The sequence below is a fragment of the Centroberyx gerrardi genome, chromosome 1 (assembly GCF_048128805.1).
Source record: "Centroberyx gerrardi isolate f3 chromosome 1, fCenGer3.hap1.cur.20231027, whole genome shotgun sequence".
NCBI classification, from domain to species: Eukaryota; Metazoa; Chordata; class Actinopteri; order Beryciformes; family Berycidae; genus Centroberyx; species Centroberyx gerrardi.
In genome coordinates, this window is record NC_135997.1 from 37322199 (window position 1) to 37339760 (window position 17562).

Genomic DNA, 17562 nt, shown 5'->3' on the forward strand with positions numbered 1-17562 from the left:
ATTACATGGAAAAATCTAGATGTGTTGTGCTTCATTTTCTACACATTTCTCTATTTATTTATTCATTCAGCCTGACATGTTCGGTATCTGTGGAAACTTGGAATCTCGACTAGAATTTAAAATGAAGTTCTGTGGGTTTGAACGAAGCTCGGCCCGCAGCAAGCGTTTGTAAAGACCGACCCGCCGGCGGGACAGGCAGGGTGCGGAGAGCTTTGCTCACTCGTTTCCATCGTCTGCTGTTTCTGAGCCGAGATTCAAACCAGCGTCTCCCAGTCACAGGCCGGCTCCTCGCCTCCTTGCCTCCTCGCCTCCTCGCCTCCTCGTCTCCTCATCTCCTCGTCTCCTCGCCTCCTCGTCTCCTCGCCTCCTCGTCTCCTCGTCTCCTCATCTCCTCGTCTCCTCATCTCCTCGTCTCCTCGTCTCCTCGGCCCTCTGGTCCACCGCCCGTCTTACTGCTGACACTTTAGAGGAAGAGAAACAGTCCTGACATGAGTTGGACATTTATTGGAGTGATGTTTGGCTTTGTTCTGTCTGTTGTCTGGACACTGTGGCTCCGCCCCTTATACTGTTTACTGTGGCTCCGCCCCTTATACTGTTTACTGTGGCTCCGCCCCTTATACTGTTTACTGTGGCTCCGCCCCTTATCCTGTTTACTGTGGGTTGTTTGTGACGTTGCTGATGCAAGAAATGAAGCTTATTTTACTGTTGCACTCACTGGAAGTCACTGTGGAGAAGAACTTTAGTTATTAATCTGATATTTATTGTCCTCCATGATGAAATTGTGGGAGGGATTCTGACGATTGAGACGATCTGAGAATATCTGACGCCTCTGATCAGATTTTGACTAAAGTTCGGGGAGCGCTGCGTCTCAACATGACCCTGCCTGGCCTGAGGGGGGCGCTGCGTTTGGTTACTGGTTGGATTTTGCTGAAACTTTGGGGAGTTCAGATTCAAAATGACACTGATTGGTCACAGCTCAGAACAAGGTGACATGTTTGTTCCTGATTGGTCCAGACAGGATGACATGTTTACTGTTACCTTGTTGTTTCACCAGGTTAACCTTACTCTAGCTAGCACAATAAACAGCTGTTTCCTGTTTCCTGTTGACTTGCTTTGTGGAGAAGCTCAGTCCGGTCTGCAGTCTGAACGAAGCTTTAATTATATTCACTGCTTCTCCACATTTCTGTCTGTCATTTAGCATTTTATTTAAAACAGCATTTCCTTTACTGTTCTCTGACCCTCTAGCATGATGTAACACAGTGGCTTTCATCAGCAACATGCAGCCATATGTTATCAACACATTATTCATTTCATTGACTTGTTCTCAGTTTTTATTGGAGGGACGGCTGTGTGTTGAAGAAGTCAGCTCGCTTGTTCCATGAATTATTTCTGGTATTTCAGTTTCTTCTGTCTGAGATCCAGCAGCAGAACATATTTCCGCCAGTCTGTTAGTGAAAGCGATTGCACATTTCGTATCATATTGATCTGACTTTGGCATCATTTGTTGTTGTTTTCATTTCAATCAATCAATTTTATGATTTTTTCTTGATGGAAGATAGCTATAACCTGAGTTTGAGCTGCTCCAAAATTGAATAAATGAGGGATTATGCAAACAAAATAAAACAATATACAATAAATGAAAAATCAAACATGTATCTTTATTTGAACAGAAACCCCAAACAGATCCACCTCTCCTGTTCTCCAGTCTGAGAAGTTTCTGTCGTTATGATTCAGTATAAAACTGTTTCCCAGCTGTGTGTTCGCTGCTTTTCATAAATAATAAAGAAACTCAACTCTTCCTCGTTCTGCTGCCGACTCTCTGGATCCCTCCGGACCGCTGGAAGTCCCCGGACGCCATTTTGGGATCCAGTGATGTCGACTACCTGTATCGCCCGGGGCGGTTAGAGGGGGGGGAGGGGTGCAGTTTTTGCCCTAATTACCACCTGGAGGCGCTGTAGAGTCCAATTACACTCACCTGTCAGTCGGTCCCCAAACCGGAAGCGGAGCGGTCAGGCTGAATCTGATTGGCTGCTTCAGTAATTGAGCGATCTTCCTCCAGTCTTCTGCTTCATTACAGAAACAGGTGCTGAGCTGCTGTCAGCACATCGTTAATATTGCATGCATGTTAATTCACACATATATACCCCCCCCCCCCCCCCCTCCCCCCCGGTTCCTCCAACACACACACACACACACACACACACCTTTCATACTGTACATGTTCACTGGCTGTTTTTGTTTTCCCTTTTGCCAGGTTTTATGCATTTTGGTCCAAACATCATATATACATTATTTATACAAATCACTGCAGCAGACAGGGCCCATACACACACACAGAGAGAGAGAGAGACATAACCAACATCTATAAAGCGTCTAACATCTGGAAAACATCTATATAATATCTATACAACCTTCATATAACATCTATAGAGCATCTATATTACATACATAACATCCATATGACATCCATATAAGATCTATATACTGTATCTACATAACATATCGTCTCTATAGGAGCCAAAGTGGAAGTTAACTCACTGGTTTACTAGCAGCTAGGTGGCTAGGGTTAGTGTTCGGTACAAGATTGTGTTTAAATGCAGCTACAGAACTACGTTTCCCATGAAGCATCTCTTCACCGTAAGAAGCTAACCAAAATGATTCTTTCTGTCCTGTGTGCCGGGTGTCAGTGTTCAGTGTTCAGTGTTCAGTGTTCAGTGTTCAGTAAGTTCACATGGTGCAGCGTTAGCTAGCAGCTTCAGCAGCTAACTGACGTCTTGTTCTGTCGCTTCGTATTTTCCCGCTGCGTGTTGGAACTTTACAAACCAGGAAGTTGTGCCTTGTTGGTATGAAGGCATGCTGGGTAATGTAGTGTGGTAAATGTGTTTATTCATACCGTAAGTTTTATTGTCTGTGTAGTCACGTCAGTCATCCAGGTGTTAAGATGTCCAAGAAAAGTAGAAACAAAATCCACTGGACTTAAACTGGAACTAAAGGAATTACCAGTAAGAACTGATGGAGCCTCTCAACTCTTCAAGTTTTAAGTAGCCTAGGCTACGTTTTGTTTTGTTTTGGATTTTTTTTTTTTTTTTTTTTTTTTTTGCATAACTTCTATAGATTGAATTCCAGAGAAATCAGGAGGAGGAATAAATGTCTGACAGATTTCAGAACGGAACTGAACAGTTTGTATAATTTGTTTTTAAAGTAATCTGCAAAGTGCCGGAAGAGACAGAGGGAACTGTGGCTCTGTATCACTTGTATGTAATATCTATCTAACATCTATATAATATCCATATAACCTCTCATAACAGCTGTATAACCTCCATGTCGTATCTTCACTCTTCTGTGTTTTTCTCCTCTCTCTCGCGCACGCGCGGCTGACGTAACGCTTCCTCTTTAATTAATAAAAGGTTGAGTGCTGATAATGAAAGAAAATGAATGAACTGGGGAAGGTTGAGTCTTGTTGAACCCCCCCCCCCCCCCCCCCCCCCAACACACACACACGCGCGCGCGCGCTACTTAGCGCTAAAAGGGCTTTGAGTGCCTTAATGAGATCCCTCCCTCTGCTAATTAATTGACACCTTCTTGAATATTCATAACTGTTAAACCTTTAATGTTCCGACCTGGTGTTTACTAACCAGCCAATCAGACAGCATGACGGCTGATCATAATAACAACAATAGCAATAAAAATAATAATAATTATTATTATAATTATAATAATATTTATAACAATAATAACATTAAAAACGACAGGTATTATTATTATATTATTGTTGTTTTTATTACGGTTTTTGTTATTATTTGTTGTTATTGTTGTTATTATCCACTCCTGCTCTCTGATTGGCTGCAGCTTAACGTTATAAAAAGCTGGCGAGATGACAAAGACCGTTTAAAGTTTACTTTGATGTTAATTTTAATTAGTTAATATGCAAATATTTGCATTGAATGTAAACAGGACAGCCCCTGCAGCACGCGCATTCTGTTTATTCATTAGTTTTGGAAAATCTACACTGCCGACAGATAAAAAGAAAAGAGAACAACTGGAAGAATTGATTTGTTGTTTGGATCGATATGAAGGAGATTCAGGAGGAATCATGTTAACTGATAGAGTTCAAATTCATCTTGTAGTTTTTATCATTTTAATAGTTCAGATCAGAAACCACAAAGTCAGATGACGTTTAGTCACTTTAGTTTATTTCCTCTGTGCAAGTTTCCATTCGGTTTGTCATATTTAATGTTGTTTTAATCGTCGTTCTGAAACGGAACACAAAGCAAAAAATGAATTTATTTGGAAGACAAATCTAAAAAAGCATCAGGACCCTCTGAGCTGAGAGTTTGGTGACGTAAGACTAATAATTGATCACATATAATAATCAATATGAATACAATAATTATCAATCAGAATTGTATATATAAAGCAAGTTTGAAAGTTTTCTCACATTGTGCGTGTTGCTGCAGCTTCAGCCTCCTCTTTTTCTGACTCCTTGTTTTTTTTGCATATATATATATATATATATATATGTGTGTGTGTGTGTGTGTGTATATATATGTGTATATATATAGCCTGTGTGTATGTATATATATGTGTGTGTATATATATATATATATATATATATATATGTATATATAGCCTATGTATAGCCTATATATTCACACACATTTTTTGTAAGCACACAAAGCCCCCGTACCCATATACACAGTAAAAAAAAAAAAAAAAGGTAAAGAAGCCTAATGACAAAACAAAGTTAGAAATATGACAGTAATACAACAGAGTGAGCAGCGTTAGACTGTTCTACACATAATGCCTCTTAGTATTTCTCTACTTTATTAACTGTGTTTTTATTAGGAATTTGAAAGCAGATATACTTGCAAATTCACAAACTTCCATTTTTTTTTTTTTTTATTATTATCCTATTTCTCTGCTTTTAAAAAATCTGTAAGAAATGACTGCATGTTTTCGAAACAGGTCCTGTCTCTCTCTGTCTGACTGACTGTCTGTCTGACTGACTGTCTGACTGACTGACTCTCTGTCTGACTGACTGTCTGTCTGTCTGTCTGACTGTCTGTCTGACTCTCTGTCTGACTGACTGTCTGTCTGACTGACTGACTCTCTGTCTGTCTGTCTGACTGTCTGTCTGACTGACTGACTCTCTGTCTGTCTGTCTGACTCTCTGCTGGTTAACGCAGAATAAATAAGACTCCACTCATCTCTTCTCTGTGACAAATGACACGCAGCTCATTTGTTCCAGTGTTGCAGCGCGGAGGTCTTTCAGCCTTTCAGCCGGGTGAGAGTGGCTCTTGGTCCGGCCTTTCATCCCCTGACCCCCCCCCCCCCCCCCCCCCCACACACACACACACACACACACCCTCCTCTGGGAATAACCCCGCCCGGCTCTCCCCGCCCGGATCGCTTTGTTTCTTCTCGTCTTTTACAGACTGGAAACTAAATAGTCCCCCGGCCGGTTCCCTCCCTCCGCCGGTTCACAAGTGCAGCGCAATTTGGCTCCGGCGACCTTTGTTCCCGGTACAAATGAGCCGACAGGCCGCACATTATCCCGCTGATCTACTGCGGGGCGGCCGGCCTCCTTTCACACACTTCATCTGCTGCGGAGAATCCACTTCTCCGCCGCCGCCGCTCCCCGCGGGATCAGTACAGTTTCATCTCATCTCATCTAAAGTGAAGTAAAACTTCCACTCGCGCTCAGCTCCGTTAACTCGCTGTTACATGTTTGTTAAAAACAAACACACCGGGAAACTAAGTGCAAAAACGCAAACAAAATTATTATTAGGGGATATTGGGTTTATTAGATAATAATGTAATGACTCTCACACCCACATCATCATTTTTCTGTTATCAGTCTAACAAATGCAATATGGAAGAATAATACTAATATTACTAAATAATAATAGGCTAATAGCCTAATTATTACTATACTTTCATTTATTTATTTGATTTTTGATAGTTGGGATTTTTTTAAAATTCAGGCTAATATGTAGGCTAATACTAATAGGCTACTGCTACTTCTAATAATAATTTCATGTATTTATTACATTTTTGAAATTTGGGATTTGGTGTTTATTTTGATATTTCATAATAATGATATTTAATAACAATTATATCCTAATAACAATAACAATATTATTATTATTACTGTTATTATTATTAGTAGTACTAGTAGTGATAGTAATAATATGAATAATAGGCTAATAATAATAATAATAATAGCCTAATACATCATACATAAAACATAAATTGAAACTTTTGAAAACATGGTGTTTCTTCTGACTTGTTTCCCTGCTGCCTGACTTGTTTAATTCTCTTTCTTGTCTGCAGTTTAATTTATTCTCCCGGTTCTGAACTGGTTCAGCTGAACGGCAGGACGCCGCTAAGCGTCACGAGACAAACTTCCCCAAAATGTCGTTTTCCCTCATGAAACTGAAGTGAAGCGTTTGGATTTATCACCAAACTGAAGCTGCAGATTCACTGAGCTGCTGCTTCATCTTCCTCTTCCTCTTCCTCTGTCTGCAGGTTCTTTAACAACAAGAACAGGCGAGAACAGGCAAATCTTACACGCCGCAGATTCACCGTTAACACCACACCCAGACTCAGTTTATAGATAGACCTTATTATACTGACTAGAATATTTATACATAAATTCATAAGCTACACATATTTATGGCATCAATTGATACTGAAATTATAGGATAAGGTCTTTTTTAATGGAAAAAGCATGAATTAATGTTTTTTTCTGAAAATAGATTTCCTTCATATTGATGACTGTTTTCCTTGTGATTTTTCCCACCGGCAGATCTTTGCTGTTCAGATTTATAAGAAGTGAAATCAGACTGAAACCGGAGACTCACCGCTGCAGGCCGCAGGTTTGGATCCTCGCGCGCTCGGCGGCTTGTAAATACCCAAAATAAAACAGAAACAATACACAGCAAATTACCATTACACCGTCAAACAGCACATCTCTCAGCGGCTCTATTTGTCAATGCAAATTGGTAAGAGACCCCCCCCCCCCCCACCCCTTCCCCCCCTCCTCCTCCTCCCACTGCACACTGTGCGCAAACGGCTGCGCAACATACCTCCACACGGCGCAGCGGAGCTCCATCACACCGCGGAATCCGCTGCTTTGCCTTTTTCGCCCCCTTTGCTGCTGCGGCTTCACATGGAAATGACTTCTGTTGGCTCAAGGTGTCCATGTAAATAGGTGTAAATGAAACCAGATTATGCCCCTTTTTCCCCCGAGCCCCCACCCACTCCTCCCTCCTCCTCCTCCTCCTCCTCCTCCTCCTCCTCTTCACCCCCCTCTCTCCTCCCTCCTCCTCCTCCCTGGCTGATTGTCATGTGATGGTAAAGAAGTGGCCCATTAATGAAGCTCCTCTCCGGGGGTCTTTTCTGCTCCTGTCACCGCGTCCAGACCGCAGACGGGACCGGGAGGGACATGGAAGCAGCCGCTTAGCTTCGCTCATCACTTCGGCACCGTCCGGTCAGGCGGGACAGGAACCGACTGAACTCCGCGCCGCTTTTTCCTTCGGTGACACCGGGGAACCCGCGGGGAGGAAACAGCGAGTTCAACTTTCCTGAATAGTTGGCGGAGTTGCGGCTGTAACGTGCGCGTAAAAAGGGACCAGGCGTGCCAAATGCGAGGCGTGTTGCTTTTCGTGCGTAACGCTGTTTTGAAGAATTGGGACTGCGCCCTCCGAAGCCCTTTTGGACAAGTTTGAATAGTGAAGTTCGCTTCTCTCCAGGCAGCAGAGAGTCAGACTCCGCTCCGGGTGTGAGCTCCTCCGGCCCGGCCGGCCCAGCAGCATGCCTCGCCCGGGGAGAAACACGTACAGCGACCAGAAGCCTCCGTACTCCTACATCTCCCTGACCGCCATGGCCATCCAGAGCTGTCCGGAGAAGATGCTGCCGCTCAGTGAGATTTACAAGTTCATCATGGACAGGTTCCCGTACTACCGGGAGAACACGCAGCGGTGGCAGAACTCCTTGCGGCACAATCTCTCCTTCAACGACTGTTTCATCAAGATCCCCCGGCGGCCGGACCAGCCGGGGAAAGGCAGTTTCTGGGCTTTGCATCCAAACTGCGGCGACATGTTTGAGAACGGGAGTTTTCTGAGGCGCCGTAAGCGCTTCAAAGTGATGATGGCCGCGGATCACCTGGCTCCCAACAAGCCCTCGGACGCCGCGCACTACCTGCAGCAGCAGGCCAAACTCCGGCTGAGCGCGCTGGCGGCCACCGGGACGCACCTCCCGCAGATGACGGGCTACAACATCGGCGTCTCCCAGCCGTCCACCTTCAAACACCCGTTCGCCATCGAGAACATCATCGCCAGAGAGTACAAGATGCCGGGCGGCCTGGCCTTCTCCACCATGCAGTCCATGTCGGCCGGATACCCGCTGCACAACCAGCTGACCTCGGCCTGGCCGCACATGTACGGCTCCGGCGTGATGGACACGGCGGCTCCGATCTCCATGACCAGCGACTACTCGGCCTACGGGATGCCGCTCAAGTCTATTTGCCACGGCGGACAGACTCTCCCTGCCATCCCGGTGCCCATCAAGCCCACGCCCGCCGGGGTGCCCGGCCTGTCCGCGCTGCCGGCTCACATCCCGGCTTTCCTAGCGAACTCTCCCCAGTCGCTCAGCCCGACTTCCCCGCAGACAGCCACCGGCCAAAGCAGCCCCGCCGCGCCCGGAGAGGCGCTCCCCACCCCGGCCTCCTCGGCGCTGCAGGCCGCGGTGGCGGTGCACTGACGGGACTCATCCGGGACTTTTTATAAACTCTGTAAAGTGAAAAGTGAGAAACTCCTGAACTCCAAAGCAGCGTTGTGTCTTCAGCCCGGACTGCCGCCGCGCGCAAAGTCTCTGCAAGGCAAGGACGCGTTTTTATTTCGGTGTTCATGTTCCTCTGTTTTACCGGACAGGACAAGTGTTGATCCATCACTCCTCAGCCTTCATCATGTGGAGGTAAACACACCGCAGGTTGACCTCTGACCTGCAGCCAAACTACCACCTTATCAACACAAATCAATTATATTTTCAGTAAAGCATTAATTTATGCCCCCCCCCCCCCCCCCTTCCACTTATAACTTCCATCAGTTTAATGCTAATTCCTACGATGTAAACTATGAATTTAGATCTATATAAAGATTTATGTCAGCCTGAACAGGCGGTGAAGTTTAATCTGCAGATTAAAATGTGGGTAAATTGATTTAATAATTGTTTTTGTGGCTTTACATCCTGTACATTCCTTCAGTCGGCCGACGGTCCGGATATTAAAGCACTGAGTCTGTCTCAGTATTATCATACGGCCCGTATCATTTTCATGAAAAAATATCCAAATCCATTAGAATTCTGCCTTTTCTTCACTCAGATCGTCTAAAACTCAAGTTTTAGATTAATGACTGTTAATTCTCTTCTGTCTGCTGTTTCTCTGCTTTCTGCTCCCGAAACAAAAGTTTAATTCAAAAGCAAATTTGTAATTGTGTGTTTTGGCCGACAGATAGACTGAACCATCCAAAAATACTAAATACAACTAAACAGGAGATTCAAGCTGGCCAACTTTAAATACTCAACAAAATGCAAACTAGCATTTGGTAAACCAAATAGCCAATCTCTTTCTTTTTTTAATTGTTTTTAATTGTGTTCTTTTTTTTTTTACAATCAAAATGAACAATCCCAGATGATAAAATCAGACTTGAAAACATTTATTTATGTTCGAGGTTCTGCGTAGAAAACACTGGAAATATCTGAGTTAATGTGAGGATTTATTGAAATGTCTCCAATGCACTTTGTTTTTTTTTAGCTCGGTGTTCTTGGTATCTGAAGTGTTTCTGTGGATTTAATTTAAAGAAGTGACTCTGTAGAGCAGCATGCTTCAGCTCTGTCTGTCTGCAGCATGACGTCTGTCCGCCGGACTCACACCGCTTCCATTAAAACTTCTGAAACACAGCGAGGAGTGATGCTGCCTGTTATTGACACACACACACACACACACACACACACACTGGAGTTATAGGTTTTATTTTATTTTATTTTATTGTATTTTATTTAAGCCGTAGTTGCAGCATTATGTAATTAAATGATGTATGTTTACTCCCCTCCTGTACATGAAAGTATAAAACTGATGGATTTTAATAAGATTTCATTCAACAGACGACTGGGGCAAAAAACAAAACAAACAAAACAAAAAACAAAACAAAAAAAGACAAAATAAGTCATTTTACTGACCTAAAAGAAAAATGAATAATATCCAAAGTCGAGGCAGAAATGTTCATTATGTTTTAATTGAATACAGTTTGGTGGAGCGGGTTGCCTCAGTCATTATTTAATTTTCATAATGGAAAAAGTGTTTGTGATGAACTGCCTCGTCCTGTCCGCGCGCGCTGTTTTTTTTTAGTTTTGTTTTTTTATAGCGCGTCACATTTTAGCTGCAGATTTAAAAAGTTCACAGCATGAAAATTAAACGTAAAATGATAAAAATGAAATTCGTGTTTTGATTCCAGCGCAGAATAAAAACAACGGATCACAAACTTGTTTGAGATTTCTAGTGTAAACTGAAAAATAATAATAATAATAATAATAATAATAATAATAATAATAATATAATAAAACAGTTTAAATGTCCAGCAGCAACAGATGAAAAACTGAGTTCACTTTAAGCTTCACATTTCAGTTTTCACTGCTGGTTTTATTTTCCCATCAGACTGAACCAACATGACGTGTATTATTAGGTCGCCTATTAATAGGTATTACTGTGTATTATTGTGTATTAATAAGTGTTATTGTGTGTGATATAATGCGGGTTTGACCTGAACCAGTCTCTTCCCTTCTTCCCTCCCACTGGGCTCAATGGTTTTATCCTTCTTTTATCCACAGGGACAAAAAGCCCCCCCCCCCCCCCCCCCCACGCACACACACACACACACACACACACACACACACACACACACACACACACAATACAGAAGTTCATAAAGGAAACAATTTCCATCTTTATCCGCAGAGTTTCAGTTTCAGTTTGACCTTTTGATTTTTCTGAATAGTGTTGGTTTTTTAAATTATTATTTATTTAGGCTATTTCTTTTTATTTTTTTGGATGAGGCTTCTGTCCATTATTTCCTAGCTTTGCAGTCTGACATTAAGCTTTTATTAATTTCTTATGATCGATCTGTGATCAGTCAACTGGACTCTGCTTCACTTCACTGAAAATTAACTGTTGCGTCTATCCAACACGTGTTGTGCGCGTGACATCTCTCTGAGTTATTAAGAGTTTTCATCATATATATCAGTATAAATATATTACAGCTTCTCACTGCTTGATGTATAAAACTGAACAGTTTGCTGGTTGTGAAAAAAGTATTTTAGCCTTGTAGAAAAATAATCCCAAATAAAAAATCACTAAATCTGTCATACTGCACCTATACTGCAGGTCTATTTATCTATTTATATATACAGTATATATATATATATACATATATATATATAGATATATATATATATCTATATATATATCTATATATATATATAGATATATATATATACAGTGAGGTGAGAAACACCGCAGCCTAGTGAAAAGCTTCATTACAAAAGAATTCACAACTTTTCCCCTGATAACAATACTTAAGGTCTGGCAGTTAAATTTTATTGTTTTTTGTCTTTCAATAGAATCACATCTGATGACGTAATGATATGGCGTTATGATTCTTAATCCCGTTGTCTAAATTAATGATAAAAAAAACAAATAATTTAAATCTTGCAATGAGATCTAAAACAAATTAAGGAATATTACTTAAAAAAATAGCATCTCCATGCAGTTCAGTGTGTTGACTGTTTAAAATGTGACTTTGCATATTGTAGCAGGTTTGATTATATATCAGAATAATTAATTATCATTACTGTGATATTAATTTTGTCCATATGGCCACAACAATAATGACAACAATAACAATCATGATTATTATTACTGTTAACCTTCACTGTTTGGTGATCAAATGACTCATAACCTTAATAATAATATAATCATTTATTAGCCGTAACAATTAACAATAATGTGCTTTACTTTGATGTCAGCAGTCACTTTGTCACAGCAGGCGCCAAATATTTCCAATGATCGATATAATCTGAATATAATCTGAGTATAATCTGAATATAATCTGAGTATAACCTGGATATATTTTGGATAAAATGTGGATGTATTTTAGATATAATCTACAATATTTTGGATATAAAATGGTTATAGGCTAATCTTGATATATTTGGGATATAACCTGGATATGTTCTGGATATATTGTAGGTATAATGTGGTTATATTGTAGATATAATTTGGTTGTATTTTGGACATAATCTGGATATTTGAGGTATAATCTGCTGTATTTCCTCAGAGTGGCAGCAGGACTCTGAGAGTTAAACTGAGGATTAAACTTGTTTCTGTGTTTCTTGACTGAAGGTGAAGCGGCGGCTCTTGAAATATCGTCTCTCCCTGGAAAGAGCAGCGGCGGCTTTAATTAAAAGGATTCGTTAAAGAGGCCCATCCCAGGTCATTAGGAGCTGTAATTTATGCGAAGCTTAATGCAGCGGGGCGCCGGCCGAATAATGAAGCAGCTTAACCTGAGAGGAGGAGAGGAGGCTGGAGATTTATCATGAGACAGGAAGAGAGACAGGCAGAGAGACAGGCAGAGAGAGAGACAGGCAGAGAGAGAGACAGGTAGAGAGAGACAGGCAGAGAGACAGGCAGAGAGAGAGACAGGTAGAGAGAGAGAGGCAGAGAGAGACAGGCAGAGAGACAGGCAGAGAGAGAGACAGGTAGAGAGAGACAGGCAGAGAGAGACAGGCAGAGAGAGAGACAGGCAGAGAGAGAGACAGGTAGAGAGAGAGACAGGCAGAGAGACAGGCAGAGAGAGAGACAGGTAGAGAGAGACAGGCAGAGAGAGAGACAGGCAGAGAGAGAGACAGGCGGAGAGAGAGACAGGCAGAGAGACAGGCAGAGAGAGACAGGCAGAGAGAGAGACAGGCGGAGAGAGAGACAGGCAGAGAGACAGGCAGAGAGAGAGACAGGTAGAGAGAGAGAGGCAGAGAGAGACAGGCAGAGAGACAGGCAGAGAGAGAGACAGGTAGAGAGAGACAGGCAGAGAGAGACAGGCAGAGAGAGAGACAGGCAGAGAGAGAGACAGGTAGAGAGAGAGACAGGCAGAGAGACAGGCAGAGAGAGAGACAGGTAGAGAGAGACAGGCAGAGAGAGAGACAGGCAGAGAGAGAGACAGGCGGAGAGAGAGACAGGCAGAGAGACAGGCAGAGAGAGACAGGCAGAGAGAGAGACAGGCAGAGAGAGAGACAGGCGGAGAGAGAGACAGGCAGAGAGACAGGCAGAGAGAGAGACAGGTAGAGAGAGAGAGGCAGAGAGAGACAGGCAGAGAGAGAGACAGGCAGAGAGAGAGACAGGTAGAGAGAGAGACAGAGAGAGAGACAGGTAGAGAGAGACAGGTAGAGAGAGACAGGCAGAGAGACAGGCAGAGAGAGAGACAGGTAGAGAGAGAGAGGCAGAGAGAGACAGGCAGAGAGACAGGCAGAGAGAGAGACAGGTAGAGAGAGACAGGCAGAGAGAGAGACAGAGAGAGAGACAGGTAGAGAGAGAGACAGGTAGAGAGAGACAGGCAGAGAGACAGGCAGAGAGAGAGACAGGTAGAGAGAGAGAGGCAGAGAGAGACAGGCAGAGAGAGAGACAGGTAGAGAGAGAGAGGCAGAGAGAGACAGGCAGAGAGAGAGACAGGTAGAGAGAGAGAGGCAGAGAGAGACAGGCCGAGAGAGAGACAGGCCGAGAGAGAGACAGGAAGAGAGAGAGACAGGCAGAGAGAGAGACAGGCAGAGAGAGACAGGCAGAGAGAGAGACAGGCAGAGAGAGAGACAGGCAGAGAGAGACAGGCAGAGAGAGAGACAGGCAGAGAGAGAGACAGGCAGAGAGAGAGACAGGCAGAGAGAGACAGGCAGAGAGACAGGCAGAGAGAGACAGAGAGAGAGACAGGCAGAGAGAGGCAGAGAGAGACAGGCAGAGAGAGAGAGGCAGAGAGAGAGACAGGCAGAGAGACAGACAGAGAGAGAGACAGGCAGAGAGACAGACAGAGAGAGAGACAGGCAGAGAGACAGACAGAGAGAGAGACAGGTAGAGAGAGACAGGCAGAGAGACAGGCAGAGAGAGACAGACAGGCAGAGAGACAGACAGACAGGGATGGAAGTGATGCTGGATAAGATCCATATCAGGGTTGAAGACATACGACTGATATTTATAAAAACAGCGGAATATAAGATGTAAGATTGTCTGAGTTGGTTAATATAATATAAGGTTGAGATTTATGATTTCTGCCAGAAACAAATCCAGATTAAAACTTGAAATTTGTAGTCTGTAGAGTTGGAAGTGTTTCCAAAACTGAAATGTTAGGATTCAGTTTTTAAGGCTGATATGTTTCATAACAGTTTGGTTCTAAGATGTAAATGATCAGTTTTGAGTTGATAGATGCCATATGGGCTGGAAATCATACAACAGTGTTATTGTATTAGTGATAAAACTGCTGTAGGAAGACTTAGAAGACTGATATTTATATTCTGTAGAGTTGGACATGTGGAGGAAATGATGCTGCGAATAAACAAAATGTATTTATAACAGCTGTAAGACTTATTGAAGCTGTAATGAAGTAAAATATTAGTATTCAAGACTTCATACTGATATTTATAACAAATCAGTTTTGAGTTGATAGATGTCATATGGGCTGGAAAAAATGTTTGTTATGATAAAAGTGTTGTTGTAAGACTTATAAGTCTTGATATTTATATTCTGTAGAGATGGACGTGTGGAAATGATGCTGCGAAAAAACAAATATATTTACTGAGGCTGTGATGTGACGGCACAGTGTGGAAATATTAGACTTCATACTGATATTTATAACATGTGAGATCGTCTGTTCAGGTTTGGTTGAAGCCATAAACGCCAGAAAGTGTTCAAGATTTAATACTGATATTCATAATGATATTGACTGATGTTGACGAGTGGAAATCAAGCTAAAATAAAACGTGATGTTAGTATTCATGTGTTCAGAGTTTTCTGAGCTCAGCTGGTCAGACTGAGGTTTGGTCACTGCAGATTCCTCACATGTAGAAACAAAAAAATCTTTTACGCAAACATTTTCACCCGGTTTCCCCTCAGGTATCAATAATCCTCTTATCTTCTTGACGATCCGGCTGCAGTGTTGCAAGACTTTTATTTTCTTAAGAGAGTCAGAAAACAATGTCAGGATTCAAGGCTGCAGTTTGTTGTTCTTACTAAATGTTATTATGAAATATATTTCTAATCATCCAGGCTGTAAATCCTAAAATTAATAAGATCAGAAAGTAAATGTGGGCGAATGAAACCGGTCTGCCTGGAAGCAACGGACGCTCCAACAGGATTTGAACCTGAACCTCCGGCTGAAGAGTCAACAGAGTGAGGACAGGTCGTGTGTGTGTGTGTGTGTGTGTGTGTGTGTGTGTGTGCGTGTGTGTGTGTGTGTGGATCCCTTCCAGCTCCTGATGAATTTCCTCCTGATTTATCCCCTGCAGCTCTCCCCACCGGACAGATGATGGAGAGTGAAATTATACGCTCGTATTATTTATGGATATTGTTCAGATCTTCTATTCCGCGGCTGCAGGAGCCAAAGTGTCAAACTCCTACATCAACCGATTACTAACAGTGTTTATCGAGGCTGTTTTGTTTTCACACATAATATATTTACTTTGGACGCCGGCGGGTTTCTCCAAAATACATAAAGGCTGTAATTCATTTTCCAAACAATCATCCAAATCTGCTGAGAGAGAAACTTTCAGCTGCTTCAAACTCTGCAGACAACAAATGATTTTTAATTTCCTTCAAACTGTGAATAAAGATGTTTGGTAACACTTTACCATCAAGTCTTCATGAACTAATGTTAACTAATGCATTTACTAACATGAATTAAACATGAATAACATTAACAAAGATTAGTTAATGTTAAATACACATGAACAACTGCATTAATTCATGTTGTTCTACATGTTTGTTAACTAATGTGTTTACTAACATGAATTAAACATGAACAGTGACATTAATAAAGATGAGTTCATATTAAATGCACAATAAATAACTGCATTAAGTAATGTTCTGTGTGTATTGTGTAAACTGAAACCCAAACTTCATGTTTTACTAAAGAACATGAACGTGTTATTCATGTCGTTTAGTAATACATGAAGAGTTTACACAAATGACATGAATAACACGTTCATGTTAGGTGATGTTTGTTAATGTCAGGATGTTCAGTAAAACATTGTGTAATACATTTACTGTGCGTTTAATATGAACTTGTTAATGTCACTGTTCATGCTTAATTCATGTTAGTAAACACATTAGTTAACATTATTAACAAACATGTAGAACAACATCAGGCTCCTTAATGCAGTTGTTCATTAACTAATCTTTGTTAATGTTGTTATTCATGTTATTTCATGTTAGTAAATGCATCAGTTAACATTAGTTAATGAACACTTAGTGTAAAGTGTTAGCAGATGTCTTACTGTGTTGCCTGAGGCTTTTACTATTAGCGGCCTTTACCCGGTCGCAGCCGCACCGCGCTCCCTTTTCGCCCGATGCGGTTTCGCCCGACGCGGTTTCGCCCGACGCGGTTTTGCCCGACGCGGTTTCGCCCGACGCGGTCTGCCGGTGGTTTTGAAGCGGCCGCGCCTGTCCGTGTCATCGCCCCGTTAGACAAGTCAGTTCAAGTCAAATCTATTTATAAAGCAAAGTTACACACAACTGAGCTGATCAAAGCACAATTAGGGCCTCAAGTCTGAAAAAGGAACTGAAGAGGCTGAGATAGTAAAAAAAAAAAAAAAAAGTTTATTCTAATTTGACGAGGTGGAAAAACTGCTCAAAAAGTGCAAAAAAATGAAAAGTGAAGACAAATAAAAGCTGCAGCAAACCTATCAGGTTCTCATCTGTGCTCGTTTTATCTTCCCTTGTCAGGCTGTTTCACGGCTGGAAGACGCCTCAGGCTGCAGATATTCATATTTCACAAGACCAGAAAACATTCCTCATTTAAACATAATACATGTAGCGCGTCCTGCTGGCTCAGCGGTCTGAGGCGCGGAGCGTGGAAACACAAAGTCCTGTTGGTTTGAATCTGGACCAGGACCTTCGCCACATGTCTCTCTCTCTCTCTCTCTCTCTCTCTCTCTCTCTCTCTCTCTCTCTTTCTACTTTGAATTGTCAAAATAAAGGCGGAAATGCCAAACAACACATAACCACAGTTGTGTATTAGAAACATATTTTTTCACATTCCATATAACTGCAGAATTGATCCTGTGACCTGCTGCTTGTTCTGACAGGCGGAGAACCACAGAACCAGAACAGCTGCAGTTCAAACACTCAGATATTGATAAATTGTTCTGGTTTTGTCCAAAGTCTTAAATTACCAACTCTCCTTCAAACTGCCTTTTTAATTTTGTTCCTCAGTGGTTTTGTAGTCGGTGTCATGTCAGACTGTCAGGAAGAGC

At 42.2% G+C, this 17562-nt stretch overlaps 1 protein-coding gene across 1 annotated transcript; it reads left to right on the plus strand.

Annotated features, from left to right (window-relative positions):
- The first annotated feature begins 7815 nt into the window (after nt 1-7815).
- foxb1b (forkhead box B1b) lies at nt 7816-8763 on the plus strand. The gene has a single exon (XM_071921714.1). It carries the CDS (start codon nt 7816-7818, stop codon nt 8761-8763), a length of 948 nt encoding a protein of 315 aa, XP_071777815.1.
- Nucleotides 8764-17562: the final 8799 nt, after the last annotated feature.

Coding starts and splice junctions, on each gene's coding strand:
- foxb1b (XM_071921714.1), top strand. CDS start 7,816: ATGCCTCGCCCGGGGAGAAACACGTACAGCGACCAGAAGCCTCCGTAC.